Source organism: Artemia sp. Qi Xiang Cuo, chromosome 17 (assembly GCF_049724085.1).
Source record: "Artemia sp. Qi Xiang Cuo chromosome 17, ASM4972408v1, whole genome shotgun sequence".
Classification (NCBI taxonomy): Eukaryota; Metazoa; Arthropoda; class Branchiopoda; order Anostraca; family Artemiidae; genus Artemia; species Artemia sp. Qi Xiang Cuo.
The window spans coordinates 3,696,371-3,710,738 of record NC_142810.1 but is presented as its reverse complement, the minus strand read 5'-3'; the positions used below and the strand labels follow the sequence as shown (position 1 = coordinate 3,710,738).

At 32.4% G+C, this 14,368-nt stretch overlaps 1 protein-coding gene across 1 annotated transcript in view; it reads right to left on the bottom strand.

The window, feature by feature from the left end:
• Nucleotides 1-857: 857 nt before the first annotated feature.
• Nucleotides 858-14,368, bottom strand: part of LOC148941808 (uncharacterized) — a 97,776-nt gene continuing 84,265 nt past the window's right edge. The window contains exons 5-6 of the mRNA XM_089103632.1: nucleotides 5,317-5,498; nucleotides 858-997 (exon numbers count right to left, since the gene is read on the bottom strand). Of these exons, the coding sequence (XP_088959758.1) occupies nucleotides 858-997; nucleotides 5,317-5,498 (322 nt within the window). The remainder of the gene's footprint in view (nucleotides 998-5,316; nucleotides 5,499-14,368) is intronic.

The window sequence follows — 14,368 nt, the reverse complement described above, 5'->3', positions numbered from 1 at the left end:
AAGACATATCTTCATAATTCTAAAACTTTCAGAAGAGCAAGGACGGGCAAGGGGATTTGAAAATGATTGATTTAGTTTAAACTTTGGTTTGAATTATGTTCACACTGGAATGGCCTCAGCTCTTTCGTTTTTTTGTCTTCTTCCATTTTTTGTCAATGAAAAGCACTAGAAAAATCCGGTTTCAAATATCCCAAAATAATTTTTTTTTAATTCTAGGACGGTTTATACACGCTGGATATCAATAGAATTTTAAATCTAACACAAAAACTGACTTTTGTCAGGTTTGTCACTTTTGTCATTATTAAAACCCAATAGGACTTGTTATGCATCTCCAGTTTTATATAGCATAACAAGTCGTTCTACAAAAAAAAAAACCTTTTTAATTCACTGACACAAAATGAATCCTTAATTTTGTCCGGATCTAGTACGTTGAATAAATTAATGTTTTAAAGTCAAAATTTCCGATTCAAAATTCTCACAACACCAGTCCATATTCTGCTCGTTTTAAAAGCTTAATCAGTGATGTTAAATCAGGAAAAGAATTAACAGATTTATATCTTAATTCAAAAAGAAATATAGACAATATAGATCAGAACTTTATTCTTGGCCATCCAGATGTACGGATTTCACAAAAGGCCTTTCAATTAACACTTTGAAAGTTGCTATTAAACTTCCAAACCGGTTTAGTAAATGCCTGCTTACCGGAATAAGATAAAAAAAAATTAATAAAAAGATCAGTTTAAAATACTAAAATTTATTCCATGTACTCTAGTTTGTTTTAAATTAAATATTCATGATTTCACAAAACCAAATGTTTGAAAGATACCTTCATGGTCAAAACTGGTGTGTTCCAATTCTTAGGCGTCAGCTTCCAATTTATATTGTCCTGCAATGCTAGGAAAAGTATTCAAAGGAACATCTTCAAGCTTAGGAGACAAACAAATGTTTGAAATATCAAAGAGCTCCTCACTCTCACTAGGTAAAGCATCTTCAACTCCTAAAACGAAACATGAATAAAAGGGATATAAAGCATAAGAGCAAAGCTTTCATAAAAGATCCAACTGTTTTTCATTTTATAATTAATTTTAAAAACTGTCTTAATGAAAAGTAAATGGCTACATTAATCCAAAGATGAACAGAAACAAAGTCAAATAATTTTTGAAGTATAGAACTACTGGCGGTCAGCGCTTACCCCCCCCCCCTCCCGGAAAAAACCCCCGTGGAAAATAAGGATGTCCAAATTAGAGAATTTTATTTGAGTTTTTTTTTTTTAATTTCCGTAGGGGAAAGGAATTTTGGTACTTGTGTATTATGCACCACTCACTCAAGTTTATACTGTGTAAAACTCAAGAACAAACCGATTGTTTAATTACTTTAGAAACAAATCTGGGCTATAGATTTACATATTAGGGGGGGGGGGGTAAATTAGAGTGGGTCTGACTGCAAAATGAGTTAGTTGCAATTATTAAGCATATTAGATAGATTGATAGATAAGTGTAATTTAAAGCCAAATATATGGCCATGAACATAGTAAAGTAACAAATGAAAGGCATAAATAACAAACTTTGATCGGTGATCATCATAAAACACTACATTAACCTAATAATAGTACTTAATACTTGGAAATATGGTCATTGAAAATAATAAACACTTACCACTTGGAAAAAACACTTAACACATGGAAAAAACATTTAAATGAAACATTACATTTACTTTATACTGGGATTTTTTTTTTACTTACGTACTATTTAAGACACTTGTAAGCATCGAGTAATGCACGATATAATCTTCTTTAACTCTGAAAAGCGGGTAAACATATCTGTCTTCATTGGAACATTTTTCTTAGAATATCTTTTAAATCTTGCACTATTTGCCAGGCAAAAAGCTCTGAGCCGCATCCAGAACGTCAAATATCTAGATGGTCAATTCTGCTTAAGGTAGGACTCTTGCGTACAAACCATTTTAAGATCTTTAAATAATGTTTTTGGCTTTTCTCTCTCATCATTCTTTTTTTTGATCATTTGATTCTCTAGTACTATCTTAATCTCATTCTCCTATTTTGGATTTATATCCATTGGTCCACTACCTTCATTCCAAACAAAAGAAAACCCTGTTTTTTCTAAAATGTGTTTTTTTTTGGCCATGTTCATTTTTTCCCCTGCGAGAGTCAATCTTCATAAGCTGCCTTAAGCAACCTGTCACTTCGTAACTGGACGACTCTCAACCAAATTTTAATCATTGAGACTAGTCTGTAATTTTTTAGTGGCCATATGCCTAGAAAGAATTATTTTCTGACTTCAAATAGTCCAAACACTTTACCCCTTCTCCCTGTTATGCGCAAACATAGAGCACAAATTAAATATTTCCCAAATATTCTGTCACTCCTCTGAGTCTTGTCTCATACTAGGCTGAGTCAACTAGCAGAGAAACCGGTTTAGTATTGAGTTTTACACAGCGTACACTTGAGTGAGGGGCGCATGATACACAAGTACAAAAAATTCCTTCCCCCTATGTAAATAAAAAAATGAAACTCAAATAAAATTCTCAAATTTGGATAGCCGTATTTTCCACGGGGGTGGGGGGGTGGTGGTATTTACCGGAGGCATTTTCCACGGGGGGGGGGTATTTACTGGAGGCACTTACCGCGGGGGGGGGGGTATTTACCGGAGGCATTTTCCGCGGGGGGATATTTTCCTCGGGAAAGTGGGGCGGTGGTATTACTTTCCATGGGGGAGTGTATTTTCCGGGAGAGAGGTTATGTTTTCCGGAGGGGGGGGGGGGGTAAACGACTAGAACCATAACAGCCAACATAAATGAATGAATTAAAAAAATAAAAGAAATTACAAGGGATAATAAATTCAAACTCAACACAAGGAAAAAATACCAGAAAAACGAGTAGGGCTAAGGACATATGGGTATAATAGAGAAAAAATACATGATTTTTTCAAATATAAAATATTTTGAAACAAATGAGATACTTTCATTTGGAAATGTAGTGATTGAAAGTGCAACCAATTGGAAGTATTTGGGAATAATGGTTGATGAAATGATTACATGGAAAGATCATGTGAGGGCACTTAACATCAAATTTTTCCCAGGGACAGGTATTCTAAAAAGACTTAAGCCATTTATTCCTGATAAAGCTCTTAAAACTTTATATTAGACCGTTGCGTCTTAAAATTTATATCAATGATTCGTACTTTTTTCTAATTTTTTTATCTATAATAAAAGCTAAGTACAATTACATAGAATGGCAGTAAAAACTCTATTTTAATATTAACAATCTAAAAGTGCTTCATTCCAACTGGCGAAAGTTCTAAATGTTTCTAAAATATCTATGCTCCAATTTGAAAGTTAAATTGTGTATTGATTATTCAGAACCACTTGGACAAAGACAACATAATATATTTCAAATTGCTGCAGAATATGATTCATACCCAAAACCTTTACCTGAAAATAATTTACTCATGTCAGAAATGTACCACAGCCATAGAAGTGCACTGTCATTATGACAAGTTGGAGTAGAGGTGTGAACTTTGTTGCCCAACTATATGAAGGAACCAAATTCGCAGAGTCCCTTCCACAAAAATATTAAAAATATCTTCTGGAGTGGATTGAAGTTGTTTGTTTTGTTTTTACATTGAAATTTTTTGTGAATAAGGTATGTGAAGCAGTTGCTTCTTTCTTAGAACTTTAATGGAAAACATGGGTAATTTTTGTATGTGGGAATTGATTTTGAAAGGGGTTAGAAATTATCTTGGGCTTAACAGTTATGGCCAAAAACTTTTTTTTATATATTTTATAGTTTATGAAATAATTTTAATAAATTTAATAGATTTTTAAATTTATACTGACCACTAGCAAAAAAAAAATTATCACTTGCAATCTTGAATATAACATGGTAACAAAGAGCAATTGAAGCCAGTGGTGGTTCTGACCTTTTTTGAGCCCATATGACCTTTTGATTAGCCCCCCCCCCCCCACTTAGTCTCCCAAAAAATTTAATGCCAAATTTTAACAGAATTTTATTTAACAGCAAAATATTCTATTTCTTAAAATCTGAACTTTTCTTACTTTATATAATTCTTTTATAAGGCTGAGGCTGTCATTTTTTTATATATTTTTATGGTTTATAAATTCATTTTAATAAATTAAATAGATTTTTAAATTTATACAGACCACTAGCAAAAAAAAAAAAATAAAAATATGATCACTTCAGTTGCAATATTGAATATAACTTGGTAACAAAGAGCAATTGAAGCCGGTGGTGGTTCAGCCCTTTTTTGACCAAATATAACCTTTTTTTTAGCCCCCCCCCCTGATTAGTCTCCCAACAATTTTAATGCCAAATTTTAACATAATTTTATTTAACAGAAAAATATTGTATTTATTAAAATCTGAACTTTTCTTACTTTATACATAATCAGATATGGAAAAAAAAAATTTGGATTTAATATACTTGTAATTAGTGGCAACTTTGCCCTACAATTTATTTTTATGAAAATAACATTTAAAAATTAAAAGAAAATTATTAATGCTACATTAATTATTTAAAATTTTGTGCCACTGAAATTTTATTTTAGCCCTCTAAAGACACCTTTGATTGAATCAGAAGTCAATAGAAACTGAAAAAACCACATTTCATATAAGAATATAATAAAAAAACATTTTGCGCAAAATGAAAAGAAGGCACAAATGCGAAGAAAAATATAGCCAAATCTAAAGGATATTAAGCTTGAAAACTTTGCATTTAAATTATGAAATTTTTAACAAAATTGCATTAAAATATTGCTGTTAAATTCTAACAAGGCATCCTTTAATGCATTTTAGCAAGATTCTGTATTTTTGATTTGTAGCTACTATATACTTTAATTGTTTTTTTTATATATACAGTTTAGCAAGTTTAAAAATAGCTAAATAAAACAATTTCTAATATAGAATATAAAAAAAATGACAAGTAAAGAAAGTTGATCCTTCAGATAAATATTATGGGTGCCACATAAAAACCTTCACTGTTGGTTTTAATTTTTTTTTATCATACCTGCATTCAAGAATGAAAAAATTATCCTCAAACAGACGAAATTACATTTAATATATTAAAATTTTATGTTTTTTATATATCGAAACACTTTAATCTACCTGAGCTATTAATGTCTTTGTACTAGGGCCTATACAGTTACATATTTTTTTGTGTTTTTTTCTTCCCTGAACAGTACTCAATAAGCAAGATAGAAAGAAAAGAAAAAATGATTTACTAGAGCAAATAAAGCTTTATTATTATTATTCTGTTACTGCACATTTAATTAAAAAACCTACCATTCTTAACAGCACAAATTTCAGAAAGGGAAACATCTTCATGCATTGGAATTTGAGGCACTTCAATAACAGAGACCCCAAATTGAGCAAATACCACGTATTTAAGGTTTACTACTGGCACTAACACTTGGATATACTTGGTTATTTCGACTTTACAATAACTGAGTAGAATCACACAGTCCCTAAAAATACACCAGCTACAGTGACTCCTTCAAATAACTACAAAGCTGGTTGTGTAATGATTTATTTCAAAGCATAAGTTAAACTTCTTCAGTTGTCAATAGGATTTGAAATATGATAAGTTCTGATTTTTTTTTCTTTTAATAAAGAGCATGCTATAACTTAAAAGCTGTCTCCATATCTAACTGTAAACAAAGTTTAAATTTAGAATTTAACTCAATCCAAATTTCAAAGTAAAGAAGCAGAATTCTTTTTACTTTGTAAATTCTCAAAGTAAATTCTTTTTACTTTGAAAAATTTAGTACATGGTTAAGGAGATATTCTCATTTGAAGACTAAACCAGAGCGCAGTTGCATATTTTGCAGCTAGTTCAGCAGCTTACTCAGTAAAGTTGCTTAAGAATTGAATCTTTTTCCATCTCTCGTTTCTAGGAGGCAATGAAAGCTCAAAAACAGCATATCTTTACTTTAGTCTCATAATATTTCCAAATAGAAATTGCAGAAGAATATAGGCTTTTATTAACTTGGATAAGTGACACCTTCTCAGTTTTATTTAAAATCTAAACTCGGACCCCTGATGATGTTCACTATTTTTGCTTCATCTGATAATATTTTTATTTTTATTGTTTTTTATTTATTATCGGTAGAAAACGTCAGAAGGAGTAGTTGTGTAGCTAGGGTGAGGAGGGGTTATGGGTGGAGGGTAATTTCCTGCAGAGGATTAATTGGCTTAAGGGATAATTTTTCTAGGCGGAGACTTGTCTTAAATATAGTTGAAAATAATATAAAACTATACACCTAGCTGCATATTTTTTTGTCTACCATCTTGCTATATATCATATAAACCATGTTAAAAAAGTTGGCTGAATTATCTTTAGCGGACTTGTGAAAACCACTTTGAATAAGTCAAACCACACAATTTTGATAGAAATGTTGAAGTCAGATGTCATTGTAGGGTCCACTCAAAAGCTTTAATCAAGAATTGCAAGTAGAATTATTTTGATATTTGAAAAGAACATAAAAAGGGCAATGAGCTGCGCCTTCTACTATTCTCCAACTAAGAGAGGTGGAGCCATCCCTAATTTTAAAACCAGTTTTTGTTTGGACAGTAGAAAAACAATTACAATTTGGGCTTTATATTTTTCCACTAGGGGACATGGTGAAAAAGAAGAAAAGCCATCTCCATCAATAACATAAAGAAACAATTTAGAATGTTTGGTAGCAGACTAGAGTTACAGCTCTTCTGAAGGTAACATCATAATAAAACATACATGACTATTTTACTCCCTATTTTATATTATTTTTAAATGTAAATTTCATAACAGTGAAAAAAACCATGCATTCTCTCCCCCCTCCCAATATTTTTATACATTGACCTAGTACTATAATTCCTTGTTATTGAATGTTATCATACTCAATTGGTTTTATGTTGAAAAGATGTTTGTGTAGGCTAATGATTTGAAGCAACCAGTTTGATCTGAAACTGTTTTCATTATTTGTGTAAATGCATGACCATTCCACCCCATAAGAAGACATGTTAAAAAACAATTTTTACTTCATGCAGGATAATTGTAGATAACATATGTTCCAGCAGGAGAACCTTTATCTTCACTTTTTTTTTAGTTTTACAATAAAATTTTTAAAAAAACTATGCTTTCGATAAGCATTTTCTTGGTTTTCAACTTTATGCCGACAGATGTGCTACCCTACAAATTTAGTTGTAGATGTCAGAATACTTTCTGCACTATCTTTCTAGAAGTTTCTTGGTAATTGTCTAGAATACAGTAAAAAAGTGCGATAGACTGCGTGTTGAATTTCAAATATGTCATGCAAAAAACAGGTTTTTGCGGGCTAGTGAGTTGCTCACTCTATGACAAAGGTTTAAAATTCAGTTTTTTGGTATTGAAGGGGCAAAAAAGGTACCTCATTTTGGTTTTGTCTTTAATCTGTGCTCTGCCATACCCACCCCCCCCCCCTAATGTTCAAATATTTTGCCAAAATTTTTTTCTAAACTATTATATTTTAAACCTATTTTGTTTTATTTAATTAGCATTAACAAAACTTCCCTTATCACATGTTTACTACATTCTAGGCAAGTAGCAGTTTTTTTTTTGTAAAAATGTGCCGTAGTATGTATATTTCCATACTTCTGCCACTGTGTTTTCAATTGCAACACATATAAATTAATTTCTTAAATGATAGGGCATTTAGCAGATTTTTCAAAATTGTACAAAATGTTACTCTGAAAAATTATAAATTTCTTTAAAAAAACTGGAAAAATAAGGAAAGTTGTGAAGATAAAGGTTCTCCTGCTGGAAAATATGTTAACTAGGATTATTTTGCACATTATGAAGTAAGAACTGTTTTTTAATACATCTACCTATGAGGTAGAATGGTCATAAATTTACACCTAAATATTTACCCAAATTTTATTTTAACAGATGGATTATACCAATAGAAGAGAACATAATAATTGGACTAATAGGAATATTCTAAATATTATAAAGTAATATTTTGTCATTGTTTGGTTGGTTTCTTTTTACACCCAAGGGCTACATGAGACAATTAGGCTAGAAAGTGTTGATGATGACCAACAGAAAATGCAAACTAAACAATAAACAACAGCATAAAACTAGCAATCTAAAAAATGTCTCTATATTGTCTAGAATCTCCTGAAAAAGTTCAATTCTATTCCTCTATTGGTGGTAGGCCAAACCTATGTTCACCTTGTCCCAAAATATGTCAGTTATGGAATCTTAAATACATTGACCAAAAAAAAATAAGCCCATTTATATTAATTAGGGTGTCTAATTAATATGTATTTTTACCTAAATTTTAATTTTAAAAGATGGATGATGCCAATAGAAGGGTTCTCCCTTCTATTGGTATCCCTTCTATATGGTTTTGAATTGAAAATAAAGTATTTTGCAATAGGCATCAAGACATGGCTAATTGTAGAAAAAGCCAAAACAGATAGTCTGAGTAATTGAGAGGCAAATTTTTAAATGACAGGAGTAAGTACAACTCTCTTATTGGACAAATACAATTTATTTGAATCTTTGGTTCACTTGCCAGAGACACTCGTGGGTGCCTACAAAAACTGCTCCCAAATTCCCCTCTTGCCTTAGAGCTTATTCAAAGATGCCTAAAACCATGAATGGGTAGACCATTACCCTAGCAGTAACCATGCACTACACACATACCAAAAATATTTTTTCATTTTCACATGGGTTCCCAATCTATTCTATGTCCATTGCTTAGCATTCAAGCCTTTTGGAAAGGCATGTCTGCCTAGAGTCTCTGACATGTTGACCAAAAATTTTAAATTGACATAGGACAGAGAAAAACAAGGCATACCTGCCAATGGTCTTGGGAAGGTTGAACAGGAATTTAGAATTGCCATAGGACCATTAATTTGCTTGGAATGTCAGGCAAACAAGCATTTAAAGCCTAATAGTGAGGGCCCCCAAAGACATAATGTGTCTCCCAGGCAAGTGACCCAATTTATAAACTTAGACATTTGTATTGACAAAAACTTAATTCTATATTAGTTGGATCAACAAGTTGCTGGGACTTGCAAGGGAAATATGAATCTAAAACCTGAAAGCGTCTGTCTGCCTAGATTGTTAGACAAGTGAACCCATTTATAAGTTAATACAGTTGTACTAGCAAAAAATGAATTAAATATTAGCTGACTGTCTGTGTTTACGTCTTGGGTTTGACTGTTTCGAATTGTCATAAGCTCAGAAAGTTTTGCAAAAAATAAAGCCCAGATAGTAAGCCATTTATGTCGAAATTCTGTGTATTAAGTAATTAAAATTTTGCAACTGGAAGCACAGATGATAATCCACAGATCTTATAGGATGGGCCACTATATTTAAAAAAAGTGAAAAATTAAATTTGCTCAGAATGCTGGACTGAGCTGAGGCAATGAAAAGATACTATTTGGAAATTGATTGGAGACATTAGGCACCTATCCTGAAGAGAGAAGCTTGAATGCTAGGCAGTGGACATGGGCTAGATTGGGACCCAATGTGAAAATGAAAAAAATATTGTTGGTATGTGTGAAGCCCAAGGGCTTGTATTATATATACAAAATTTCTAGGTGGCCTTATAACTTAGCTAGGATGACAGTGAAAACATTATTTGATGCCTTTTTTATGCTCTTTCATAATTCAATAATTGCTTCTTTTGCAAATTGCATCTTAAGCCCTTAAATGGGCCCTTAATTCATTTTATATTAATTCTTAAAAAGCATAAAAAAGCTTAAAATTAAATTTTCACTTTCATCCTAGCTACATTATAAGTCCAATTGCAAATTTAACTTAAACTTTACCCCCCCCTAATGTGCAAAAATAAACCCTGAATTGTCAACATTAAAATTTTTTATTGACAAAATCAGCACTAATTTTGTTTATGCATTTTATAAACTTGAAATAATGGTAAAATAGTTTTAATTGAAAATCAAGTATTTTGCAGGTTAGGTTATAACTTCTTTGCATGGTTACCAAAATGTAATACCTTTGGGACCCCGTTAAGACCTCAAGATGCCACTTGCAAAAGAACCAAATTATTGAATTATGAAAGAGCATAAAAATATACATCAAATGAGGTTTCCACTTTTGTCCAAGTTAAATCATAGGGCAAACCAGAAATTTACCTACAAAGCTTTAAATTACCTTAAAATTAGCCATATGATAAAACAATGATCCATGCTTTAAATCATAAAAAATTTTAAGACAACAATTCTTAGTCCATAATGTTCAGACTAATCCAAGCTTAAACCTTTTTTTTGGGGGGGTGGGGAAATTCATCCTTATTTTAGCAGTTGGTATAAATTTAGAATTGGTAGTGTTGACCAGGAGACATGTTAAGAAAACAATTCTTACTTTAAAATATGTATAATGATCCTAGTTAACATATTATCCAAGGGGAGAAACTTTATCATCAAGTCTTTCCTCCATGCTGACAATAAATTTCCTCCAATAAACCTCCATGCTGACAAAATACTTTAATCCTTTTATAACTGCCACTATGAATTGCCAAATAAGTTGTTCTGTAGATAGCATTCATTCATCCTATTCATAAAGGTTCTCCCCTTGGATAATATGTTAACTAGGATCATTATACATATTTTAAAGTAAGAATTGTTTTCTTATCATGTCTCCTTATCAGGAGCCACAATTCTAAACATATACCAAAATATTGTTTTGACAAAATTTCAATTGGTATGTAATACCTGCAAAGTAAACAAATTTCTAAGACTTGGAAATCAGAAGAGAACACAGAACCTTGGCAATACCTTCCCAGAGTATGTTTTTGGCCCTGGATTCATTACTGACAGTCTCATTTTCCTAACCTATCCCCTTTCAAATATAACAAAAAGTAGCTAAACTAGAATTTTACCATAAGTTTTTCTTTGCATTATTGGGGGAGGGACATGACTGCCTCTCTTGCCCACCCCCAAATGATGGCCCTGGCTACAACTCAGTCACCTGAAACAGAGAGACCATAGCCAAAATTTACTGTTGTATGTCAGTTAGTTGATAGTGAGCCATAAGATGAACTAAGCAAATACAGTTCCTGAGATTTGTTTTGGAAACAAAGAAAATTTGGAAGAATTCTCTTTACTCTACAATACTGTAAAAATTCTTGTTGATTAATAAGGTTGGCGTGTTTTTTAGACAAATCAAAATAATTAAGAACAGACTTGGTCAAAAGCTCCCCGCAAGCAAGTCGTAAATAATTTCTGAGACCAAACTGGCTAATCATGATAAAACATCAAATCGTGAAAAAGGAATAAAACGTGGACAATTAACAGCCAGTGAAAAAATTGAAAAATTATGCAAATATTTCGGTCAAGACCTCCGCTTGACCGTCCTCAGTGCAGAATAAAACTGATAAAAATATAGAAAATCAAACCTTAAGATTAATGGTTTCAGTAAAGCTTAAGTTTCTTATAAGGTATGCACAGACTGTAAGAGATTCAAAAAAATTTTGGAATCTTGTTTGGCAAATGACAATTCATAGTGGCAATTTCAAAAGATTTACGCATTTTGTCAGCATGGAGCTTTATTGTAATTTTTTTCTTTTAAGCTTAAAAAAGAAGGATTTTTAGAGGAAATACTTGATGATAAAGGTCCCATTGGATAATGTGTTGACTAGGATCACTATACATATTCTGAAGTAAGAATTGTTTTCTTAACATGTCTCCTTGTCAACAGCACCAACTCTAAATTTCTACCCAGAATTGCATCCTGAATCTAAACATAACAGTCATTTGCATCATAAATGAACTTTACCCCAATATTAGACATAGGCTAGGGCGGATGTCCTTACTTGGCTACACCTAGATAGATTAGGAGAGAGGACATAACTGTAAAGGTTAGGAACAAACACCTTTGAAGTATCCAACAGAGAATTCAATTGTAGGCCAGCCACTCTCATTAGCCTATTCAGTGCTTCTTTCAAAGAAGTAGCCTAGGCCTATGTATGATCTTTATGAATGACTAACAAAGCTTGCTTTTAATGTCTACACCTAAAATGAACCCAAATGTCTGAAATACAGTTTGGAATAAAAGGATCAAGCAGGTCAGTCATCTTTCTAAACAGGGCTGTTTTGTGTAACTAAAAATGGCTGTTTGGCAAATCGGGCCATCTATTTTTGGTGAGTTAACATAGTTTGCAGTTCACATTGACATAGTTTTCAAACTACGTTTAATAAAAGCCGCCAACATTTTTCTGACTTTTATTAAATCTCTAAGATGTTCCATATTTTGACAAGATAGGATTTAAAGACAATCTGAGGACCTTAATTTTACTTCTTACAAGCATTTATTTGTTATGCTCTGATCAGTGGTTTAAGGACTCTGATGAGATAGTCAACAGATTTCTCTAATATTCTGTTTACAGTTAACTATAGGATCTAAGCACTTTGATGAAGCACAAATTGATAATCTCTGCAGAAATTGTAGAGTCTTAGATTTGCAGTCTTTGCTCTTTTTTGGGTCGAAGAACTGAACTATAATTGTCCCTAATATTTGAAATGGAAAAATAAATCATTTTTTCAATGATTTTGGAGTTCAATGTAAAATGATGTTTTAAACTTAGCCTAATCTGTCCACAAGACATATTTGAATTTCCTGGTCTGCAACCCTTTCTTTTTTCTCTCCATTATCACTCCGTACCTAGGCTTTTGTTTCAGAGATCATACTGGCCACATTTCTTCTTTACTGTCTTTATTACAAATAGTTATTCTTTAAATTATTCAGGACTTTAAATTAATATGTTGCTTTGGCAATACAGCAATCTGACATCTTCAGGAGCTTTTCCAAAGGTCTGGCCTAAGATTTGAGTCACGCTTCCCTTTTGAAAACATATATCTATATTTTAATAAACTAACCCTTTGCTGCCAAATTACAACCCAAATTTATAAACTCTTTTTTAAGTCCCAGACGAATATCCTCAGACTCAACCCTTCTCACTAAATATTTGTAGCACTTCTTTTCTAAATACATGCTTGTCCTCTCAACAGGAGGCAAGCGCTTGTTCATTGATTTTGACATTAAGACAAAATCATCTTCCAACAGTTTCTGGATATTATCGAAACTTAAATTGTTCAAAGTCAGAAACTGCAGTGCTTCTTGTCTCAATACACGATTGTACTATCAACAAAACGCCTTTGCTAGTTCATTGATTGTGCTACTTAAACTATATCATCCTGAATCATTAGCACAATATATATCCATTTTTTTTATGGGTGGGGATTCAACCATAATGAAGCGGCAGTCTAAAATAGAGGATTCTAAAAACGCAAAAAAAATGAAAACTTGAACAGTTTTGTTCAACCATGTTGGGTGACACAATAAATGTATTTGTTAAACGGAAAAGCTAAATAAAAATTCACAATATTTAACAAGATGACAAATCAACACTTTTCTTGCGAGCTCCCAACTTTTTTTTTATACTTTTCCCACTACTAGCACACATTTATACCGTGAGCAAAATGCGATATATTTAAAATACAAAGATTCTTTCCTTCTAAAGATGATTCTGACAGAAATTAAAACGTCCCCTAATTGAGTTCAAAATACCGCTTCCAAGAGTCTAAATTCTTAATCAGCAAAAAGAGAAATTGCATTCTAGCTTTAGTCAAACAACGACGCTAGTCGGTTTGAATTTCGCTAAGATAATTAGTAATAAAAAAGATGCTACGCACAATATTTCTAAGGAAGTTTAAACTATAAGAGCCGTGTGAACGTTCGAATCATAAGAAATATTCAAAACAATTTATTGGACGAAGGGTTCGCATCCTTGGGCCATTGAGCCAATCGTGAGCCAGTCCTTATAGCGCAAGACAAAAAAAAAACTATGTTTGATAGTGGGGTAAAAGTGCTTTTGGAAATATTCGTATTTGAGAATCAGGACCGCTTAGACAGAATTACTCGGCGTACGATCTGGGCAATTCTTTGATTGTTATATCTCTGTCACCATTGTTGTCGTTTGAAGTGACTTACTGCTGTTCACCTACATATGTAAGTCTCAATAAATCTATTGTTTTTTACCTGTGTTTATTTCACTTTATATGTCTGCATCTAGTCTAGTAACAGGCAATTAGTTCGCAAAATCTCCAAGGACGTTCCCAGGGAATATGATCTTCAGATCGCTCGAAGAAAAGAGGTCACATTTATATGGCTATACACCTTATTTTCTCCCATTAATTGAGGGTGGCGCAAGCCCTGTTGGCTCAATCTTTAGCGCTATAAGCGGCGCTATCGGAGAACTTATAAGGTGTAAGTTCGCAGTTTTAAGGTATAATTTTAGACTTGACGCGATCAATCTTCATTACCGCTATTAGGACGGCCATAAAACTT